The sequence below is a fragment of the Sus scrofa genome, chromosome 7, assembly GCF_054392235.1.
Source record: "Sus scrofa isolate SSC_HxYL_T2T_F1_AM1 chromosome 7, Sscrofa_HxYL_maternal_Yorkshire_Landrace_v2.0, whole genome shotgun sequence".
Taxonomy (NCBI): domain Eukaryota; kingdom Metazoa; phylum Chordata; class Mammalia; order Artiodactyla; family Suidae; genus Sus; species Sus scrofa.
In genome coordinates this window covers 102,435,919-102,455,886 of record NC_139389.1, presented here as the reverse complement: position 1 = coordinate 102,455,886, position 19,968 = coordinate 102,435,919, and the positions used below count along the sequence as shown (strand labels likewise).

Genomic DNA, 19,968 nt, shown 5'->3' with positions numbered 1-19,968 from the left:
TTGCAGACGCGGCTCGGATCCCGCGTTGCTGTGGCTCTGGCGTAGGCTGGTGGCTACAGCTCTGATTCAACCCCTAGCCTAGGAACCTCCATATGCCGCGGGAGCGGCCCAAGAAATAGCAACAACAACAACAAAAAGACAAAAGACCAAAAAAAAAAATTAAAGATTAAAAAAAAAAATAAAAAGACCCTAGCTTTCCTGTCCTTTAGGTAAGCTAGGGCTATTTTCCACATGTCATAAAATAGTTGTACTGATAAGGTTCGATCCCAGACTCTTAACTCTTTACTGTTACCTGAGGTAAGGGGCGGGGGGGGGGGGGGGGGGGGGGTCATTGTAAGAAGAAAACAAATACTTAGGCCACATAATGACTATACTGGGGCCTCTAATCTGCTAGCGCTCTAAGAGGCTCTGGAAAATAACTCATTTTTTCCTTCCCATATACATCTGCAAAGGAATTTTAAAAGTAGTACAACTTGCCAATGGAATGCTGCATTCTTAAGAGCATGGGGCAAAGGCAAACTGGAAAGTAGATACATTGGCAAGACTTAGATGGGAAGGTCATAGCTCAGTGTGGAGATTTTAGATGATTTTCTGATACATCTTAGAGGCTATAATTCTCCATCTTAAAATTAAGTCAGAATGATGCCCTTCCCTCTGCAATGAAAATTCCCAGTAAAGTCCTAAATTCAGGGTAAGCTGTAGAAAAGGCCACTTATTTATGGATTGTGTGGGTTTTTTTTTTTTTACTTTTGAATATACCAGGTGAATTAGTTGAATTTAAAAGCTAAGGAATGAGCTGAGAGATCAACTTACCAAGGCCAGTGGGGAAGAGGAACAGATGGCAAGTGCCATGTGTTGAAATATTCTGTAGCTGTATAGATTAGTAACAGGCAACCAAAAGGGAATTTTAAAAAGGCATAAAAAGATTTAATTCCTTTCACAATTCAATGTAAGTATCTCTTAAAGGGGTTAAAAAAGGGGAGCGGGGGAGGATAACCAGATCCCCAAAGTGGTAATCTGCCAGCCTACAAAAACAAACATTAACTCAAGAGGCTGTCCTGGAGTTTGGCTGATGAAATTCAGATCTTAAGTTGCTCAGAGTTACTGGCAAGGTGCACTTGAAGACTATGTTTGGAGTAGCAAGGTGAAGGATTAGCTCAGTCCCAGAAGCCTCCCCACAGCAACCTTGGGATATAATGAGGAGTACTCAAGTATCTTGTCCTTTCCAGTTTCTTCCACTTATATGCAGAGGCCGTCGTTTAAATTGGTTTGAGTTCTGGGAGTTTTTCAACCTTATACACCTTAATGCCCACTGTCAGTTTAGGAGTGTTCACTTCTACAGTGTGTACTTTTGAAAGAAGGGGAAAATAATTGCTCTTTTCTCTTCTCAGCTGGTAAACACCAGTGAAAACTTGAGCAAAAGTCGGAAGATTCTCCGTTCAATGTCCAGAAAGTAAGTTTTTTTTCTTTTTCTTTGTTTGTTTGTTTGTTTGCTTTTTAGGGCTGAACCCATGGCATGTGGAAGTTCCCAGACTAGGGGTTGGATTGGAGCCACAGCTGCTGGCCTACACCAGAGCCACAGCCACTTGGGAGCCAAGATGCGTCTGTGACCTACACCACAGCTCACGGTAACACCAGATCCTTAACCCGCTGAGCGAGGCCAGGGATTGAACCCACATCCTCATGGATACTAGTCAGATTCATTTCCTCTGCGCCACAACAGGAACCCCCCCAGAAAGTAAGTGTCAAAAATAAATTTCTTGTAATTCTGATGTCTTTCAACTAAGAATGTCAAATCTTTAAAACAGTAACTTGAAAAGGTCCTAATAAAGCAGAAGAAATAAAGAATATCATATATTTATAAATATACCAGGACACAATCCTTTGTTAAAACATATACTGCTCTGATTTGGAGCAGTGGAAAATTTGTCCACTGGAAGGATTTTTCGTCTCAATTTACATTCCTTAGAGAAGGTAGCACTGGGAACAGAACTTCATATTCCTTGAAATAAATGTGTAAAAACTTGATTAGAACTTTTTACTGCTACTGCTTAGTACTTGCTTTTGGCTTTGTTTGCCCTTCATGGGAATCAGCCCCTTATTTGAGAGTTCTCTCTTATTAATAAGAAAGAAGATGACTTTTAATTTTAAAAAAACCCTTGAAGTAAGTGCTGACAGCAACAAAACCAGGGACCGAAATATTGCATCTGAGGCTGAATTTGGAGCAAGGGGGTGTAGGTAGTATGCATGAAACAAAACTGCAGCTGAGCCATGGAGCTAGCAGGATAGTGAGCTTTTCCTAAACAATGTAAATTCCTTGTGGAATAGGGGAAAACATTGTTTAGGGCGAACATGAGGAATTCCCTGGTGGCTTAGCAGTTAAGGATTATCACTGCTGTGATGCGGGTTCAGTCCCTGGCCCGGGAACTTCCACATGGCGGTGAGCACAGCCAAAAATAAATAAATAAATAGAGTAAACCTGAGACCCGGAGATTGGAATCTTTTGTTAACAAAAGATAGCATGGGGAGTTGCTGTTGTGGCTCAGTGGTTAACAAACTCGACTAGCATCCATGAGGACATGGGTTTAATCCCTGGCCTCACTCATGGATTAAGGATCCAGCATTGCCAAGACCTGTGGTATAGGTCACAGACACAGCTCACCGGATCTGGCATGGCTATGGCTGTGGCATAGGCCAGAGGGCTATATAGCTCTGCTTGGCCCCCTAGCCTGGAACTTCCATATGCCACGATTTTGCAGCCCTAAAAAGACCAAAAAAAAAAAAAAAAAAAAAAAAAAAAAGAAAGAAGGTTGTCTGGACTTCTGACTGCATCCCACTTTGCTCCTCTTTGTAGAGTGACAACCAACAAGCTGCTGCTTTCCATCGTCATCTTACTGGAGCTAGCCATCCTTGGAGGCCTGGTTTATTACAAATTCTTTCGCAGGCTGTGAACCTCCTACAGGGAAGGTTTTGTGGACCAGAACTTGGACTCTGTGAATGAATGGTGTTAGAGGTGTGGAGAAATCATATCGCTGCTATGAGCTAATGGTTCAAGAAGGCACTGTGTAGCCAGACTGTGGGAGAAAGGGGCACGACGGAAAACCACTTAAATGTGAAGGAACAGCAATAAGACAAGTGTGATATACCAAGGTAATAAATGCTGTTTATGACTTCTTTACGTTTTTACAGAGTACTCCCCCATATTAATACTCTGTGAGCTTCAAAAAAAACCCCAAATACATTTACAGCAGTATTATCAGTCACCAAAGTGAAGGGGAAGGAAACTTTGCAGTTGTGAGAATGCACAAATGTTCTCATTAAGGCAGTACTGACCCAGACGAACATTTAGGGTCTGTCACCTCACATGCCTCCCAACTCGAGGAGGCTCATTGTGTCAGCAGCCAGTGTTTCCTAAATCCGTACACGTTCTTCACTGTCCGATTCCTCTGGTGAACTGGGAGTAGGAAGGTGGTCATAGACAATGTGCCCTCCCTCCCTTGTCTGCCCAAAACTTGAAGCAATCACATCCACTGCCAGGCTGGCCGTAGCCTTGGCCTCTTCCTCTGAAGCGGCCAGCCGAGGATTGACTTCAACAAGATCCAATGCTGAGAGCAACCCTGAAAGAAAAGTTTTATGACAGAACCTCAGAAAACTTCCCAGCTGCTACTTTCAGTGAGTGTCGTTTCACCGGGGTAGAGCAAGCCAAGGTAAAAATCAAGTCTTTTTTTTTTTTTGTCTTTTTGCCTTTTCTAGGGCCACACCTGCAGCATAGGGAGGTTCCCAGGCTAGGGGTCTAATTGGAGCTGCAGCCGCCAGCCTACACCACAGCCACAGCAACACTGGATCTTCACCCACTGAGCAAGGCCAGAGATCAAACCTGCAACCTCATGGTTCCTAGTCGGGTTTGTTTCTGCTGTGCCACAACGGGAACTCCCTCAAGTCATTTTTCTGCTGTACAATTTATCCACTATCAGGGAAGCCCCTTATACTGCATCCTCTCAGGCATGAATTTAAGTTAAAAGCAGTGGTATACCAGCATAGGATCGAAAGAAACCTTTAAGGTAATAAAATCAGTTATCCCTGTTGAATGAACATGACAAGCTTTCTGGATAGGATAAGAGCTGGATCAGGGTGAGAAGCAGGTGGAGGTGGTACTAGGAGTTTCCAACCTACTTGGAAAATGTATCATTTCTAGGAAACTCCCGGGTACCTGCCTCAAGTTGTGTGAAGAGAGCTCTCCTCTCACCAGCCAGAGCTCTGTTCCCATTTTTGAACTTGGTGCTCTTTCTTAAGGCACCACATGCGCCTCTCACCCCTGCAAGTCAGAGGTCTGAAGGCATGCTCCCTGTCTGATACAGCTTTTAGATCTCTCATCAGACTGACTCAGTATCTTGCATTTGGTCAAGGGAAGACTTGGTCATACCTTCTGTGGGGGTTTGGGAAGTTAGGCCAAAGATTTGAGGTAGAAAAGAACCTATCCAGAGCCATCCTCTGCTCCTCCCTACAGTACATATATACAACCTACTTCTGAAGAATTACTTGTAGTTGATTATTCTGGGTAAAGTTAATCTACCTCTTCAAGAGTCATCTGAAGAAACTAGTATCAGAGAATACAAGTATGCAAATATTGAAGGTGGCCATGAAGCCTGGGAACATGGGTGAATATATCTAATGGATATTACAGTATAATAATGTAGTAATTGGTTCAGTGTTTAATAGTATATACTATGTTCAGTACTATTGCGTACACTCCGAGTGCCTTCCCTTATGCATAGTTCAGTGTCTGTGCAAAACTGCAGTGAGCAGGTATGTTACTGTAGCATTTCCACCAATTCCTGTGCATGTATCTGCGCCCCATGATTTGTGTCTGATTCCCACCAACTAAACCTTGGACCTTCTGCAAAGCCCAGAAGTAAATAGAGGGTTCAGTCTGTTAAAAATATCTATTACCCATGGTTCCAGGCTATTGCCACCATATGAATCAGTTCAAGCATACTGCTTTATCTCTGGTTGACAGTGTCAAGACAGCCAGCCTTTTGGAACAGAGTAACATTGCAACAGGGGAGGGACAGGGTATGACTGCTGCCCCATCTAAGTGCCAGAGGCTACTAACCCCTGTTCTAAGTGGTATCTCCAGGGAACCAGAGTGGAGAACTGAACTTCCAGGTTCACTGGCTAATGAGAGTTGACAACATTTGAAATTGTGGGTCTGAGAATAAGACTTGTCTGTCAGATTTGGCAGGGGCAAGATAAGCATTCTTCCCCTTTCTGTAGTGCCTAAGGTTCTAGAAGGTTCCAGAGCCAGGGAGACAGACCCTCTCAATTTCCATATTTATCCCAGCTAGTGAAGGGTTTCCTATAGTTCTGGACCTTTTGGTCTGGGGTCTTTAGGCTATTTAGACCCCACAGGATGGTATTGAAATACCATATGGTAGCTGTTTAAATTTTGAAAGGGCATTTAAAGTACCTTTAAAACCAAGAGCTTTCTGGAGTTCCCTGTTGACTTAGGTCACTGCTGTGATGCAGGTTTGATCCTTGGCTTGGAAACTTTTATATGCCATGGGTGCAGTCAAAAGAGCAAAAAACCAATAGCTTTCTGACAGAAATGGAAACTATTTGCAAAGAGGTATAAGTTTCGGAAGAATAACCTCTTACAGCTACTTCTGGTGATCTAGCATTCCATTTATTAATGTTTCTGTCAGCCATTCATCTTGTAATATCCCCATATAACAGTTCCTATCAAACAAGCTCTAGTATAAGACTCATATTACATGGAAGGACTCAAGGTATTGTCCAGCTTTGAAATAGCTTCAAGAGAGGCTTTAACTGTACATTCCCAACTCCCAGTGAACCAGCCTCTTAGTGTCAGGATAAAAATTGTAACTATTTGGCCTTGTCTTTTAACCTTAATCTGACTTTATACAATCCAAATTCAAAGAACTGCATTGTTTTGGCAGTTTTTTCTTGTACTTATTAAGTGTTTAAGTAGAAGATTTTTATTCAGTGTTACTTTGGCATATTTTGTTATAAGCTAGGTCCAAAAATGCCTCTAAATGTCTACCCTTATCTTGACCACATGACTTTTAGCTATAGACGTTTAAACAAAAGCAATGTCTGCAGTAACACATAATAGTAGAGGTGATCCCCTGGTAGGCAAGAGGCTTCAGCATGTTTACTTACGTGGTTAACAGGTTGATCACTGCTTACCTGTATTGTGTATTTCCTCAGTAATATACATGCCTTCTCGATAGGTTAGTCCCCCTACAACAGGAGTTCCTGTGGCTGGAGCCAGGGTAGGGTCAAATGCATCAATATCAAAACTCAGATGGATTGGCCTTTGTCTTCTTAAAAGGAGAATAAGAAAACAATCATTTGGGTTGTTTGGACATTCATCCTTCCTACAGTTACAACTTCTTGATTTTGTTAATCGTAGTCCTTTGTTAATACAGCATATTTCTAGATTTCCTGTTCTGGAAGTTACTGAATACATTAGCTTCTTATGTACCTTTTCATAATTTTGCTTTTTATTCTGAGTGCCTCAGACTAACTGCAATGTATATTTCTGACTTACCCTTTAGCCTCTTAAATTTTAAGAACTATCAGTAAAGGGAGGAATTCTTCACTTCCATGCAACACTGGTTCTGACAGATTCTAGTTTAAGTGAGACTGATCTAAGTTACAGTTGCTGTTATTCTCTAACAGCAGCTGAATTTAACTGACTTTATGTCTGCAGTCTTACCATCTGCCAATTCTAAAATCACTTTAGCCCAAGAGTTCAATGGCTGAAGAAGCCAACATACACCAAACACCTGTATGCTAAATTACGTAAATTTCTTAAGCGCTTAAGAAATGGCATACTACCAGAGTTCCTGTCCTGGCTCAGTGGAAATAAATCTGACTAGCAACCACGAGGATGCAGGTTTGATCCCTGGCCTTGCCCAGTGGTTAAGGATCTGGCGTTGCTGTTATAGGCCGGCAGCTGCAGCTCTGATTGGATCCCTAGCCTGGGAAGCCCCATATGCCTTGGGTGTGGCCCTAAAAAGACAAAAACAAAAAAACCCCAGCATACTACCAAGGTGGCAGTTAATCACCCAGAAATGAAGACTCTGCACTGGGAAAATATTCTTAACTAGCATTTGATGAGTATTCATCTGCCATATCTCTATACTACCAAGATTTGCTTAATGTAAAATTTTCAGGGAGTTTCCGTCTTGGCTCAGTGGTTAACGAACCTAACTAGTATCCATGAGGACATGGGTTCAATCCCTGGCCTCACTCAGTGGGTTAAGGATCCAGCATTGCTGTGAGCTGTACTATAGGGCACAGATGCAACTTGGATTGGTTTAGGCCAGCAACTGCAGCTCCAGTTAGACCTGTAGCCTGGAAATCTCCATATACCTTGGATGCAGCCCTAAAAAAAAAACTTTCAGATGTAGTAGTAATGAGGCTGGGAACCAGAAGAGGACAGTTGAGGAGTTCTCATTGTGGCGCGGTAGTTAACGAATCCGACTAGGAACCATGAGGTTGCGGGTTCAATCCCTGGCCTTGCTCAGTGGGTTAAGGATCTGGCGTTGCTGTGAGCTGTGGTGTAGGTCGCAGATGTGGCTCGGATCCTGCATTGCTGTGGCTTTGGTGTAGGCTGGCAGCTACAGCTCCAATTAGACCCTTAGCCTGGGAACCTCCATATGCCACAGGAGCGGCCCTAGAAAAGTCAAAAAGACCAAAAAAAAAAAGAGGACAGTTGGAACAATGAATGCTTCTCATCTCTAAAGATAAGCATTAAAAATGGAGCTAAGGAGAAATTCATGAGAGATTTTTCCCTCCCAACCCCAGGAGAATATGACCTGTTTCATATTCTCCCTTTCTGAATTTTTTTTTATAGGTATATGTTTTGCTTTTATTTTAAAAGAAAGGTCATTATCCTCAAGAGACAGGCTGAAGTGTCCTGCCCTTTGAGAGTCTGCCCTGTTCCCTTTAGGACCTGGAAGTACACATCCATTGTAGTTACTTACTTGCCAATCAGCAGATCAAACGTCTGTTCCATGACCTTCTGGATACCAAGTCGATCTATGTCTCTCATAGAGAAATACTGGATATCGTAATTCTTTAAAATAAAACTGGTGAGATATAAAGGAAGGGAGCCTTATTTTAAATCAAATGTGAATGTGGGGGGGGGGGGCGGGGGGAGGGTGTTGTCCTTATAGTGACCTACAGCAGTTTAAGGCAAGAAACAACCTATCAAACAGAACATCAAGTGGCAAGGACAGGCCCAAAGCTCAACCCTAATGTAGCAACTTACTGTTCAGGAGGGTCCACGTCTCTTAGTCCAATATACACAATACTTGGGGAAGAGATACAAGGCTTGATCCAGGAAAATCCTGGGAGTTGTGGTACCTACGAAGAGAGGAAATGAACCAGATTGGTCAAGGATTCTTGTTCTCACCAAGACAATCACCATGTACTCCCCAGCATAGGCAGTCTACTTTCTCCTCCCATGCACTGTATATGCTTAAAGCAACACACACACTTGACCTGGGAATGCGAACTGATAGAAGTGACTCAGAAGGACGGATGAAGAACACAATGTAGATTGCTCAAGAAGAATAAAATACCTTCTCTTAGGGTGGCCTTGGTTTCTCATTAACTTACCTAAATAGCAGAAATACTGCTGATTAGCCCTTTTCCACCTCATTGCACATTATGGCATTGTTTACAGATTGGTTCCTGAAACAACCCAGTTGCCATCTCAGGTCACCAAGAGCCAAAACATGCATTCTACCTAAAGGAATAACCTTTGTGCTGTCCTAGTTTAACTTGGTCCCTCACTGAGGGGAAGGCTATACGGACTCTAGTCTGTGCCTAACGTGGTCTCCTATGTCTTCTCAACAGCCTGGGAAAATACTACCTAGAGGTAATCATGGTTTTGCTTGTCTTCTGGACCAACGGAACCGAGTGAGGCCTGGGAGCTTCTAACCAAGAGGTCTTCAGGCTGTAGATGTATCAAATCACTAGTTAACTACCCACGGCCACGTTCCTTTATTATGAGGATGTGAACCCCTACTGAGAGCAGGGACCATGTCCTGGTCATCTTTATAGCCCTGGCATCTAGACTGCCTGGTCCAAAATATTGCCTGATGAACGAATGAGAGCATGGTAAGCATTTCTACCACTACCCCAAATCCATCCTTCACAGAAGTCTCATTGCACTAGACCCTCAGAGCCCCAGGAGAACCTCTGCAAGCTGTTCAATTTTCTCTTCCTTTCAGCCCACTGACCTTGTCCTGTAGTTCTCTGAGGAGAAATGAAACTGGTTGTCCATGGAGATTTCCAGATGAAGTGGTGAGGGGTGTATTGATGTCAGCATGGGCATCAACCCAGATCACACAAAGGTCTGGGCAGTGCCGGGCGTGGCCACTAATGGTACCAATTGCCAGGCTGCAAAGAACACATAAAATAATCTTAAAGGCCTTCCACTTGGCAGATGTCACCACTAACAAAAATCCTCAGCCAACACAGCTCATACTTTATCCTTAGGGCAAAGTCAGGGCCCCAGACTGAGCCTGGATTTGGAAGAGACAGAGTCCCTGGGGCTGTTGCTCCCAAAGAAGAACCTTGAGTGAGAGAGACAGAGAGAAATGGAAGGTTCTAAAGATTCCAAAGTGATGACCGGTTATCCCTATAGTGTGGTGTCATTGCTGCCCCCAAATCCCTTTAATTTGATCCATTAGCCTTGGCCTGGGAAAGGACCTAAAATGTTTGTTCAACAGATGAACTCCTACTAAATGATGTGATCTATATTTAACAACTCTAATACTTACTACTTAATACTTCTTGAGAGACCAAGGAGATCTAATTATATAACTTTATTAAATTTTTAATGATAAAATTAGTATTAGAACTTTTTGAAAAGATTAGGTGATACTCCTAAAGCAGAAAGTCAAAGATTTTTTTTGATTTGGTCTTTTCTTTTTTAGGGCCGCACCAGTAGCATATGGAAGTTCCCAGGCTAAAAGTCAAATCGGAACTGCAGCTGCTGGCCTACACCACAGCCACAGCAGTGCAGGATCCAAGCCATGTCTGCAACTTATGCCACAGTTCATGGCATCGCAGGATCCTTAACCCACTGAGCGATGCCAGGGATCAAATCCACGTCCTCATGGATACTAGTTAGGTTCATTACTGCTGAGCCACAATGGGGAACTCCAAGAAAAACATGGTAAGTAACAGGACAACCCAATTAAAGATCTGATTAGATCGCTGAATAAAACACAAGTTTAACTGCATGTTATCTTAATGATATTTGAATATATATTAGCACAGTATTCAAATATCATTAAGTGTTTCTGGTTTTCACCTTCTTTGTCTTTGGTCTGTTTACATTAGCCAGTTGTCTTGTCTCAAATGTAGGAATATAGCTGATGAAACTGTGGTTGGAAAGCTGCCCAAGTTTTCCAGGAACCTAAGAATTTGACATGGATGGGAAATGCAGCTTATGCAATCCTAGGAACTAACTACAGTCAATACAGCCTGAGACAGTGTTTTAAGCTCCATGTCCTAAACAGGACCTTTTCAAGGGATAGCATGGTCTGGTGCTAAAAGCACTGGATTAAGTCAGAATACTGAGGGTCTTTCCAGGAAGAGCTGTGTGAAATGGGACAAGTCATCTAACTTCTCTAGACTTCAGTCTCCCTTTCTATAACATAAGGCTAATAGTCTTGACCTATTTAAGTCTGAGTTGGTTTGATGATTAAAACAATAGTATACATATATGGTTGTACTAGTGAAAAGAGTTGAGTGCCCTAAAAACACCTCTTCCTTTAAAATACTCCATAGCGGTGGGGGAAAAAATGTAATTGTAATGTATACATGTAAGGATAACCTGACCCCCTTGCTGTACAGTGGGAAAATAAAAATAAAATAAAATAAAATACTCCATAGCTGTTCAGGTTATACACACATCCCCCTTTCCTTCCTAGAATCTTCCAGATAGCCTAGGTTTTAGCACTGAATAGGAAGTAGGGAGCAGTGATAGGGCTGTAGTCTATTTTGAGGATTATAGTAATCAATCAATGGTTCCCAAATAGTAAGCCGCCAACCAGAAGAAAGATAACAAATGAACTTTGAGAGAGCACTGAGACCCAACCTCAGATTATTTAATCAATTTCAGTAGAGAACCTGGGACTAACTTTTTTTTTTTTTTTTTTTTTTTTTTAAAGGGAATGTTGTTTTGCTCACTGATTTATCCCAAATATCTAAACCAGTGACTGGCACATAACAAGTGCACCAGAAATGTGTAGTGAATGAATGGCTTGGTGAAATGTCTTAATGTTAGGTCAGGTGAGCCATAATTTATTTCACCACTCCTGAGTGATGCTGATTTTTTATTTTTCAAGGGATTCTGTGCCCAAGAACCCACACTAGAGTCACCTCAGGTCCCAAGACCTACCCCAGCACAAGTTAGCCCAGGAGCCTGTAGGGCAGGACACAGAAACCCCCTCTCTTTTCTTGGCCTTGAGGTATGTGTAAGTTCCTAGGCCAGGGATGGAACCCAAGCCACTGCATTGACGAGGGATCCTTAACCCACTTGCAACAAGAGAACTAACTCTTTGAAAGTTGCCTCCTAAAAGACCCCTTTCCTCACTCTTCCTCCCCCTCCCTCCATCCTTCTTCTCCTACAGCCCTCCCCCACCTCTCTCCAGCTGGGACTTTCTTTCTTTTTTTGTCTTTTTGCCTTTTTCTAGGGCCGATCCCATGGCATATGGAGGTCCCCAGGCTAGGGGTCTAATCGGAGCTGTAGCCACCAGCCTACACCACAGCCACAATATCACCAGATCCGAGCCACGCCTGTGACCTACAGGACAGCTCACGGCAAGGACAGATCCTTAACCCACTGAGCAAGGGCAGGGATCAAACCCGCAAGCTCATGGTTCCTAGTCAGATTCATTAACCACTGAGCCACAACGGGAACTCCAGCTGGGACTTTATTTCACCCTAAAATTTTCTTCCTAAGGAAGATTCTATTTGCCTTTCCTGTTCTGTTAAATGATCTGAAAAGTTCTCTATGCACCTCAGGCAAAGCTGCTATATAGGATCTTAAAGTTTAATTGCCCGTAACAGTCACAATGGACTTGAATCCCAGCTCTGCTACTTCCTGGCTCTCCATGCAGAGTAAGTTATCTAATCTCTGTCCCTCAGTGTACCCGGCGGTACATTAGATAAAACTGTATCTGCATCATGGCATTATTTTTAGGATTAACTGAGACTCTGTAAGGAAGTACTTGATATTCCATGCCATTTTTTCTTCTACCAAAAATCTTTACTTACCTCAAATCACACTCCCCTGTGAAATCTGATGACTCTAGCCCAGACTCTAGCTCTTCCTTCTGAGATGTAGAATTCAGTATTTTCTTCACTCCATGTGTATTTATTTCATCTAATCCTAATAGATGGCACATTTCCCTTAATCCTTGACACTGTTTGAGAACACATCAGAACAATGCTCAGTCCCTACTGTGAAGGGACAGAAGGTATTCACATGGCAAGTGGGGAATCTCTAAGAAACCTATCAACAGAAATGCTTTTTTTAAAAAAAGCACCAAATTCACCCTATCGCTGGATCCTTCCCAATTCTCCCGAATAACTGACATGAAAGACAGCTTCAAGAAAGTTTTCCAGGGAATTAGTATGAAACATCTACTGTCTAAAAACTTTGCTTAGTCTACCTCTGACCTTGTCCTTACACTATATGACCTACAAAGGAAACTACATGCCTCCCGTGGCTCATGACCCAAGTATGCACATCGTACCCTAAAAATTCTGAAGGGTATTTTACTCTAAATGAGGAAACCAGACAAAGAGGCCCATTGATTAGCGCAAACCACCATGCAATCCAGCCCCTCCACCACCTCTGGCTCCCAGCTTACCTGTGGTCTCCTCCCACCGTGACACAGCTATAGCCACCTGACACCGCTCTACTGACGACCTCTGCTAGTTCCTGGTTGGCGAGGCCCACTGAGCGAGGATTCACTATCAGGTTGTTGTAGAGATCATCTTTGGGAACTGGAGTAAAACTCAAATCTCCGAAGTCTTTAAGGTGGCAGCCTAGAAACAAATGAGGGATGACAAGATTAACTGTATGTTATCCCAACTCTTAATGGCCTGGGCTGTAAATAATAACTATGATAAAGTACACTGATAAAATAACTGTGGGGCATATCCTATTAGGAACACTTGCAGATAAAGAAGCTGGGCTTGGAGTTCCCATTGTGACTTGGCAGTAATGAACCCAACCAGTATCCATGAGAACACAGGTTCAGTCCCTGGCCTCACTCAGTGGGTTAAAGATATACCATTGCTGGATCTGTGTAGGTCACAGATGGGACTTAGATGATGCATTGCTGTGGCATAGGCCTCGCAGCTCCAGCTCCGATTTGACCCCTGGCCTGGAAACTTTTATATGCCATGGGTTTGGCCCTAAAAAGACTGAAAAGAAAGAAAAAAAGAAGCTGGGCTTTAAAAGGAAAGCCCAGAAGGAGTTCCCGTTGTGGCATAGCAGAAACAAATCCGACCCACGAGGTTGCGGGTTGATCCCTAGCCTCGCGCAGTGGGTTAAGGATCCAACATTGCTGTGAGCTGTGCTGTACGTCCCAGACGCAGCTCGGATCTGATGTTGCTGTGACTGTGGTGTAGGCGGGCAGCTGTAGCTCTGATTGGACTCCTAGTTTGGGAACCTCCAAATGCCGCAGGTGTGGCCCTAAAAAGCATAAATAAATAAATAAAATGTAAGTCTTAAGGGGAAAAAAAGTAAAGCCCAGAAATGTTCACTAACCTAACACAAAATTGGTAACAATTAGACCTCGGATATTTGAGTTATAAGAGTGGAAGTAAAATACCAAGAGGAATTGGCAGGAATTAAAGTACTGTTAATTTAGGACAAAGAAACATACATAGAAATCTTCAAATTATAAATGTATTTTGTTTTTCCTGTGCCCACAGCATATATAAGTTCCACGGCCAGAGATCAAACCTGCTTCACAGCAGTGACCCACACCACTGCAGTGACAATGTTGATTCCTTAACCTGCTGCCCCACAAGGGAACTCCTTCCAAACGTTTTTTAATAAAAAGCCAGTCTGAGAACCTAAATACTTCTTTTAGGATGCTTTAACAGTAATTACAAAATCCCAAACACTGTTCTAACTGCTCAACAGAAATTCTTATTTTAAGACTCAAAGCAATCCTATTAGGCAACTAAAGTACTCCATTCTTACAAGGAGATCCTGCTGAATAGCATTGAGAACTTTGTCTAGATACTCATGTTGCAACAGAAGAAAGGGTGGGGGAAAAAATGTAATTGTAATGTATATATGTAAGGATAACCTGACCCCCTTGCTGTACAGTGGGAAAATAAAAAATAAATAAATAAAAATTTAAAAAAATAAATAAAGTACTCCATTCTATAGATGAAGGAACTAACTGAAACAAGGTCCTAAGGTCACACAGTTGCTAAGTGCCTGAATCAGGATCCCAATTCAGGCCACCTCCCCAGAGTGCGTGCGTGCGTGCGTGCGTGTATGTTTCTGTCCTCATCCGTGGCATGCAAAAGTTCCCATGCCACAGCAGACCTGAGCCACAGCGGTGACAACGCCAGATCCTTAACTGCTAGGCCACCAGGAAATCCCCCAAAAGTGTACATTCTTGACTATGTAGTTTGTATCTCAAAGACTCCCTCTTGATTCTGACACTGTCCTCCACCAAGCTGACAAGATGGCAGAAGCAGAGCAGAAACAGAAGCGGACCTTCTGCAAGATCACCCACCGAGATGAACACAGACCAGCCCCTGGATGTGCTGCCTGCACATGGCGAAAGCACCTACGCACAGCCTACCTGAGGGGCTCCGCCTACAGAGAGGCCAGGCTGCTGGAGATTATCCTGCTCATATAGTGGGCAGCTACAGCCAGGCAAGAACCCAAGTGCAAACCAAGCCCGAGATTACTGACCACTGCCTGAGCAAGTTCTCTGTCACCTACAAGCCCCTGAAGCACTGAGCCACCCACTCCTCTTTAAGCCCCCTGTTCAGGGTACCCTGTTCAGACAGTAAAGGCACAGATTTCTCTTTAAAAAAACAAGAACAAAAAAGAACTAGTGATATATTCTGACACTAATAATACTTTCCTACCCAGGGTTCACCTACCAGTGAATTATAACAGACACTAGTCACTACATGTTAAACTTTTAAGTACCCAATGTTTCATTGTTAACCATCTATATCAATAAATTGGTTGGACCTAGGGTGAGGACTGACTAATCCAATCAGGGGAAATGAGCTAATCAGAACGGAAAATTAACCATAGATTGTATTCTTTAGAGCCTGCTTCTCAAACTGGAATCCAGGCATGTTGAGGGGAGGGGCAAGTGGTCACAGAATAGGCATCTTTATGTTTGCAGAAATTTGTGTTAAAGATTTGCATTAGGACTAGCATGGACCAATCTTGAAATTAAATTGTATAGTTTGAGCTCTACTTCTTGAACCCAAACTCAATCTAAAGCCAAACTTCTGAGCAAATGTAAAAATTTGAGAAGCAATGGCCTAGAACAAAAGTCCAACAGTGGCCTGTAACTAAGCCCACCACCAAAGGGATACTAGAAGCAAAACAGAAAAGCTTATCCTATTCTCAAAGGCGGGATACATAGAGAATTCCAGCTGCAGATGCATCTTTTGATCATTGCTTTTTTTTTTATTTGGCCTTTTGTCTTTTTAGGGCCACACCCACAGCATATGGAGGTTCCCAGCTAGGAGGCTAATCGGAGCTGTTGCTGCTGGCCTACACCACAGCCACAGCAACGCTGGATCCAGGCTGCATCTGTGATGTACCCTGCAGCTCATGGCAAGGCCTGATCCTTATCCCACTGAGTCAGGCCAGGAATTGAACCCGAAGCCTTGTGGTTCCTAGTCAGATTCGTTTCTGCTGCACCATGACAGGAACTCCTCATTGCATTTTGCAAAAATAACCATAAGTGGAGTTCCTGTTGTGGCGCAGCAGAAACAAATCCAACTAGGAACCATGAGGTTGTGGGTTCGATCCCTGGCCTTGCTTAGTGGGTTAAGGATCCGGCGTGGTTGTGAGCTGTGGTGCTATAGCTCTGATTAGACCCCTAGCCTGGTAACCTCCATATGCTGCGGGTGTGGCCCTAAAAAAGACAAATAACCATAAGGCCCATAACCAGAGAAGATCTGGATGACTAAGAAGGAAAGGTGTAGAAGGTAGAAGAACATGAAAATAGGCCAAAGACACTGGGAACCAAGAGAAGAAAAATAACCAAATAAAACATCTATAAAGTCATTTAAAAATCTTTTAAAAAGAAAAATCATTATGTACTTTACTAAATCTCAAACTATAGAAGGATACTTTAGATTTAAGGGAACTGAAGCTTTAACTTTCAAGTCAGTATTAGGTCTTATTGCAACACAGTCTCGGGCTGGATAGATCTGAATGGCAATGCCAATAGTTGGGCTTTTTTTTTTCCTCTTCTTTTCTTTTTTGGTTGCACCCATGGCTTGCAGAAGTTCCCAGGCCAGGCATCAAACCCATGCCACAGCAGGGACTTTAGCTACTGCAGTGGCAATGCTGATCCTTAACCTGCTGAGCGACAAGAGAACTATGTTTTGATGTTTTAATTCCACATCCATGTTTACCTCAGCATCTCCTTGAACAGCCTCAAGTGTATGGGCTATTTCTAGGTATAAGGGCTTGAGTGGTGTTTTATATTAGGTGTATAAATAGAAAAGGTTTATAATCTAATTAAATAATGTTAATTTAAATTTTGAAGACTAACTCATTTAATCCTCACATTGGAATTAAAGGGTGGTTAGGGTGACAGAACCTGGAGAACACTCAAGTCCAATCATGGAATCTAGGATATAGACTTAGATGAGTGTGACAGAAAATAGTATTAATTAGGCTATTATGTACTTATCAGAATAAACCTGCAGAACATCTAAGGGAAACTTAAGAGAATTTGCTGGTCTTACAGCAACATTCTCCGTGGAAGAGAATGAATTTCATAAAAAGATTTTGGTCATTAAACCTGTAACTCTGGAGTGAATCACCAGATTAATTCACAACCTGGATGGTGGGTTCTGATTCCTTGCTCACCAAACAGCATACTGGTTATTCACTTAGTTGCCCAGTTGCCTTCATACCACCAAGAGGGCTTCCTGACAGTGAATGCCAGAAGAAGTGTTGCTTGCCATAACTATGCATGGACATTTGGGTTTATACATCATGGTTTGCATGAGTTTCTGGGTCTAAAAGTCAGATAAGCTCTGCACACATCACGACTTCTGTTCCTGAAAATGCTAGAGAGGGTGTGGAGAAAAGGGAACCCTCCTACATTGTTGGTGGAAATTAAAGTGGAACAGCCACCATGGAGAACAGTATGGAGGTTCCTCAGAAAACTAAGCATAGAATTACCATATGATCCTGCAATCCCACTCCTGGGCATATATCCAGACAAAACTATAATTCAAAAAGGTACATACACCCCACATTCATAGCAGCACATTCCACACTAGGACATGGAAAGAACCTAAATGACCAGTAACAGATGAATATAGATTAAGAAGATACTGTACATATATGCAATGGAATATTATTCAGCCATAAAAAATAATGCCATTCACAGCAACATGAATGCAAATGGAGATTCTCATACTAAGTGAAGTCAGAAAGAGAAAGCCAAATACCATATGATATCACCCATATGTGGAATCTAAAATATGGTACAAATGAAGCTATCTATGAAACAAACAGATTCAGGGATAAGGAGAACAGACTTGTGGTTGCCAAGGGGGAGGGGGTTGGGAGAGGGATGGATTGGGAGATTGGGGTTAGTAAATTTATTATAGATGAAGGGGAAAAACAAGGTCCTACTGTGTAGCATAGAGAACTATATTCAGTGTCCTATGATAAACCATAATAGAAAAGAGTATTTTTAAAAGTATATATGTGTGTATCTGAATCACTTTGCTGTACAGCAGAAAAACAACATTGTAAATCAACTATAATTTTTTTTTAAAAAAAGACTTCTAGGAGTTCCCGTCGTGGCTCAGTGGTTAACGAATCCGACTAGGAACCATGAGGTTGCGGGTTCGATCCCTGGCCTTGCTCAGTGGGTTAGGGATCTGGCGTTGCCATGAGCTGTGGTGTAGGTTGCAGACATGGCTCGGATCCTGCGTTGCTGTGGCTCTGGCATAGGCTGGTGGCTACAGTTCCAATTCAACCCCTAGCCTGGGAACCTCCATATGCCATGGGAGCGGCCCAAGAAATGGCAAAAAAGACAAAAAAAAAAAAGACTTCTCTCCAATGAATATTAATTTAAAAATTCGTAACAAATTTTAGCCAAACAAATCCAATAACAAACACATTTAAAAGGATCATACACCATGACCAAGTCGGATTCATCCCAAGTTCACAAGGATGGTTCAACAAACACAAATCATTATCATACACAAACAATGTTAACAAAAGTCAACAAACCACATGATCATCTCAATAGATGCAGAAAAGGCTTGTTTTTTTTTGTTTTTTTTTTGCTTTTTTCTTATTAGGGCTGGATCTATGGCAGATGGAAGTTCCCAGGTTAGGGGTCCAATCAGACCTGCAGCTGCCAGGCTACACCACAGCCACAGCAACACCAGATCCGAGCCATGTCTGCAACCTAGCTCATAGCAATGCTGAATCCTTAACCCACTGAGCGGGGCCAGGGATTGAACTGGGATCCTCACAGACACTAGTTGGATTCGTTACCACAGAGCCACAATGGAATTCCCCGAAAAAGCATTTAACAAAATCTAACATTCATTCATGATTAAAACTCTTACCAAAGTGAGTATAAAGGGAACATATCTCAACATAATAAAAGTCAAACAAACTCACAGCAAATATACTCAACAGAGGAGTTCCCGTCGTGGCGCAGTGGTTAACAAATCCGACTAGGAACCATGAGGTTGCGGGTTCGGTCCCTGCCCCTTGCTCAGTGGGTTAAGGATCCGGCGTTGCCGTGAGCTGTGGTGTAGGTTGCAGACACGGCTCGGATCCCGCGTTGCTGTGGCTCTGGCGTAGGCTGGTGGCTACAGCTCCGATTCAACCCCTAGCCTGGGAACCTCCATATGCCGCGGGAGCGGCCCAAGAAATAGCAACAACAACAACAACAAAAAGACAAAAGACAAAAAATAAATATATATATATATATACTCAACAGAGAAAAGCCGAAAGCCTCCCCACATAAAAAAATTCTGAAACAATACAAGGATGCCCACTCTCACCACTTTTATCTAACATGTATGGGAAGTCCCAGCCACAGCAATCAGACAAAAGAAATAAAAGGTATCCAAATTGGAAAAGAGGTAAAATTGTCACTATATGCAGATAACATGATACTATATATAGAAAACCCTAAGAACTCCACACAAAAACTACTAGAAGTGATCAACAAATTCAGCAAAGTAGCAGGATACAAGATTAACATTTAGAAATCAGTTGCATTTCTGTACACTAACAATGAGCTATTAGAAAAGGAATATTAAAAAAAATTTTTTTTTGTCTTTTTGCCTTTTCTAGGGCCACTCCCACAGCATATGGAGGTTCCCAGGCTAGGGGTCTAATCGGAGCTGCAGCCACCAGCCTACGCCAGAGCCACAGCAACACGGGGTCTGAGCCACGTCTGCAACCTACACCACAGCTCACGGCAACACCGGATCCTTAACCCACTGAGCGAGGCCAGGGATCAGACCTGCAACCTCATGGTTCCTAGTCAGATTTGTTAACCACTGTGCAACGATAGGAACTCCAAAAAAAAAAAAAAACTTTAAAAAATAAATAAATTTTAAAAAAGGGGAGTTCCCATCATGGTGCAGAGGAAATGAATCCAATTAGGAACCATGAGGTTGCATGTTCGATCCCTGGCC

At 42.6% G+C, this 19,968-nt stretch overlaps 2 protein-coding genes across 5 annotated transcripts in view; one reads left to right on the top strand and one right to left on the bottom strand.

The window, feature by feature from the left end:
- The window catches only part of VTI1B (vesicle transport through interaction with t-SNAREs 1B), a 35,472-nt gene extending 24,537 nt beyond the window's left edge, over positions 1-10,935 (top strand). The window contains exons 5-7 of one of the 4 annotated variants that reach the window (XR_014809117.1): positions 1,392-1,453; positions 2,855-3,150; positions 8,890-10,935. Coding sequence is in view for 1 of the 4 variants with exons in the window: in NM_214437.1 (NP_999602.1) it covers positions 1,392-1,453; positions 2,855-2,951 (159 nt within the window). In the remaining 3 variants the exon portion in view is untranslated. 4 annotated transcript variants of the gene reach the window in all.
- ARG2 (arginase 2) overlaps positions 3,144-19,968 on the bottom strand; it is a 41,883-nt gene continuing 25,058 nt past the window's right edge. The window contains exons 3-8 of the mRNA XM_001928679.6: positions 12,924-13,101; positions 9,276-9,435; positions 8,300-8,394; positions 8,013-8,117; positions 6,208-6,344; positions 3,144-3,617 (exon numbers count right to left, since the gene is read on the bottom strand). Of these exons, the coding sequence (XP_001928714.1) occupies positions 3,412-3,617; positions 6,208-6,344; positions 8,013-8,117; positions 8,300-8,394; positions 9,276-9,435; positions 12,924-13,101 (881 nt within the window). The 3' untranslated portion in view covers positions 3,144-3,411. The remainder of the gene's footprint in view (positions 3,618-6,207; positions 6,345-8,012; positions 8,118-8,299; positions 8,395-9,275; positions 9,436-12,923; positions 13,102-19,968) is intronic.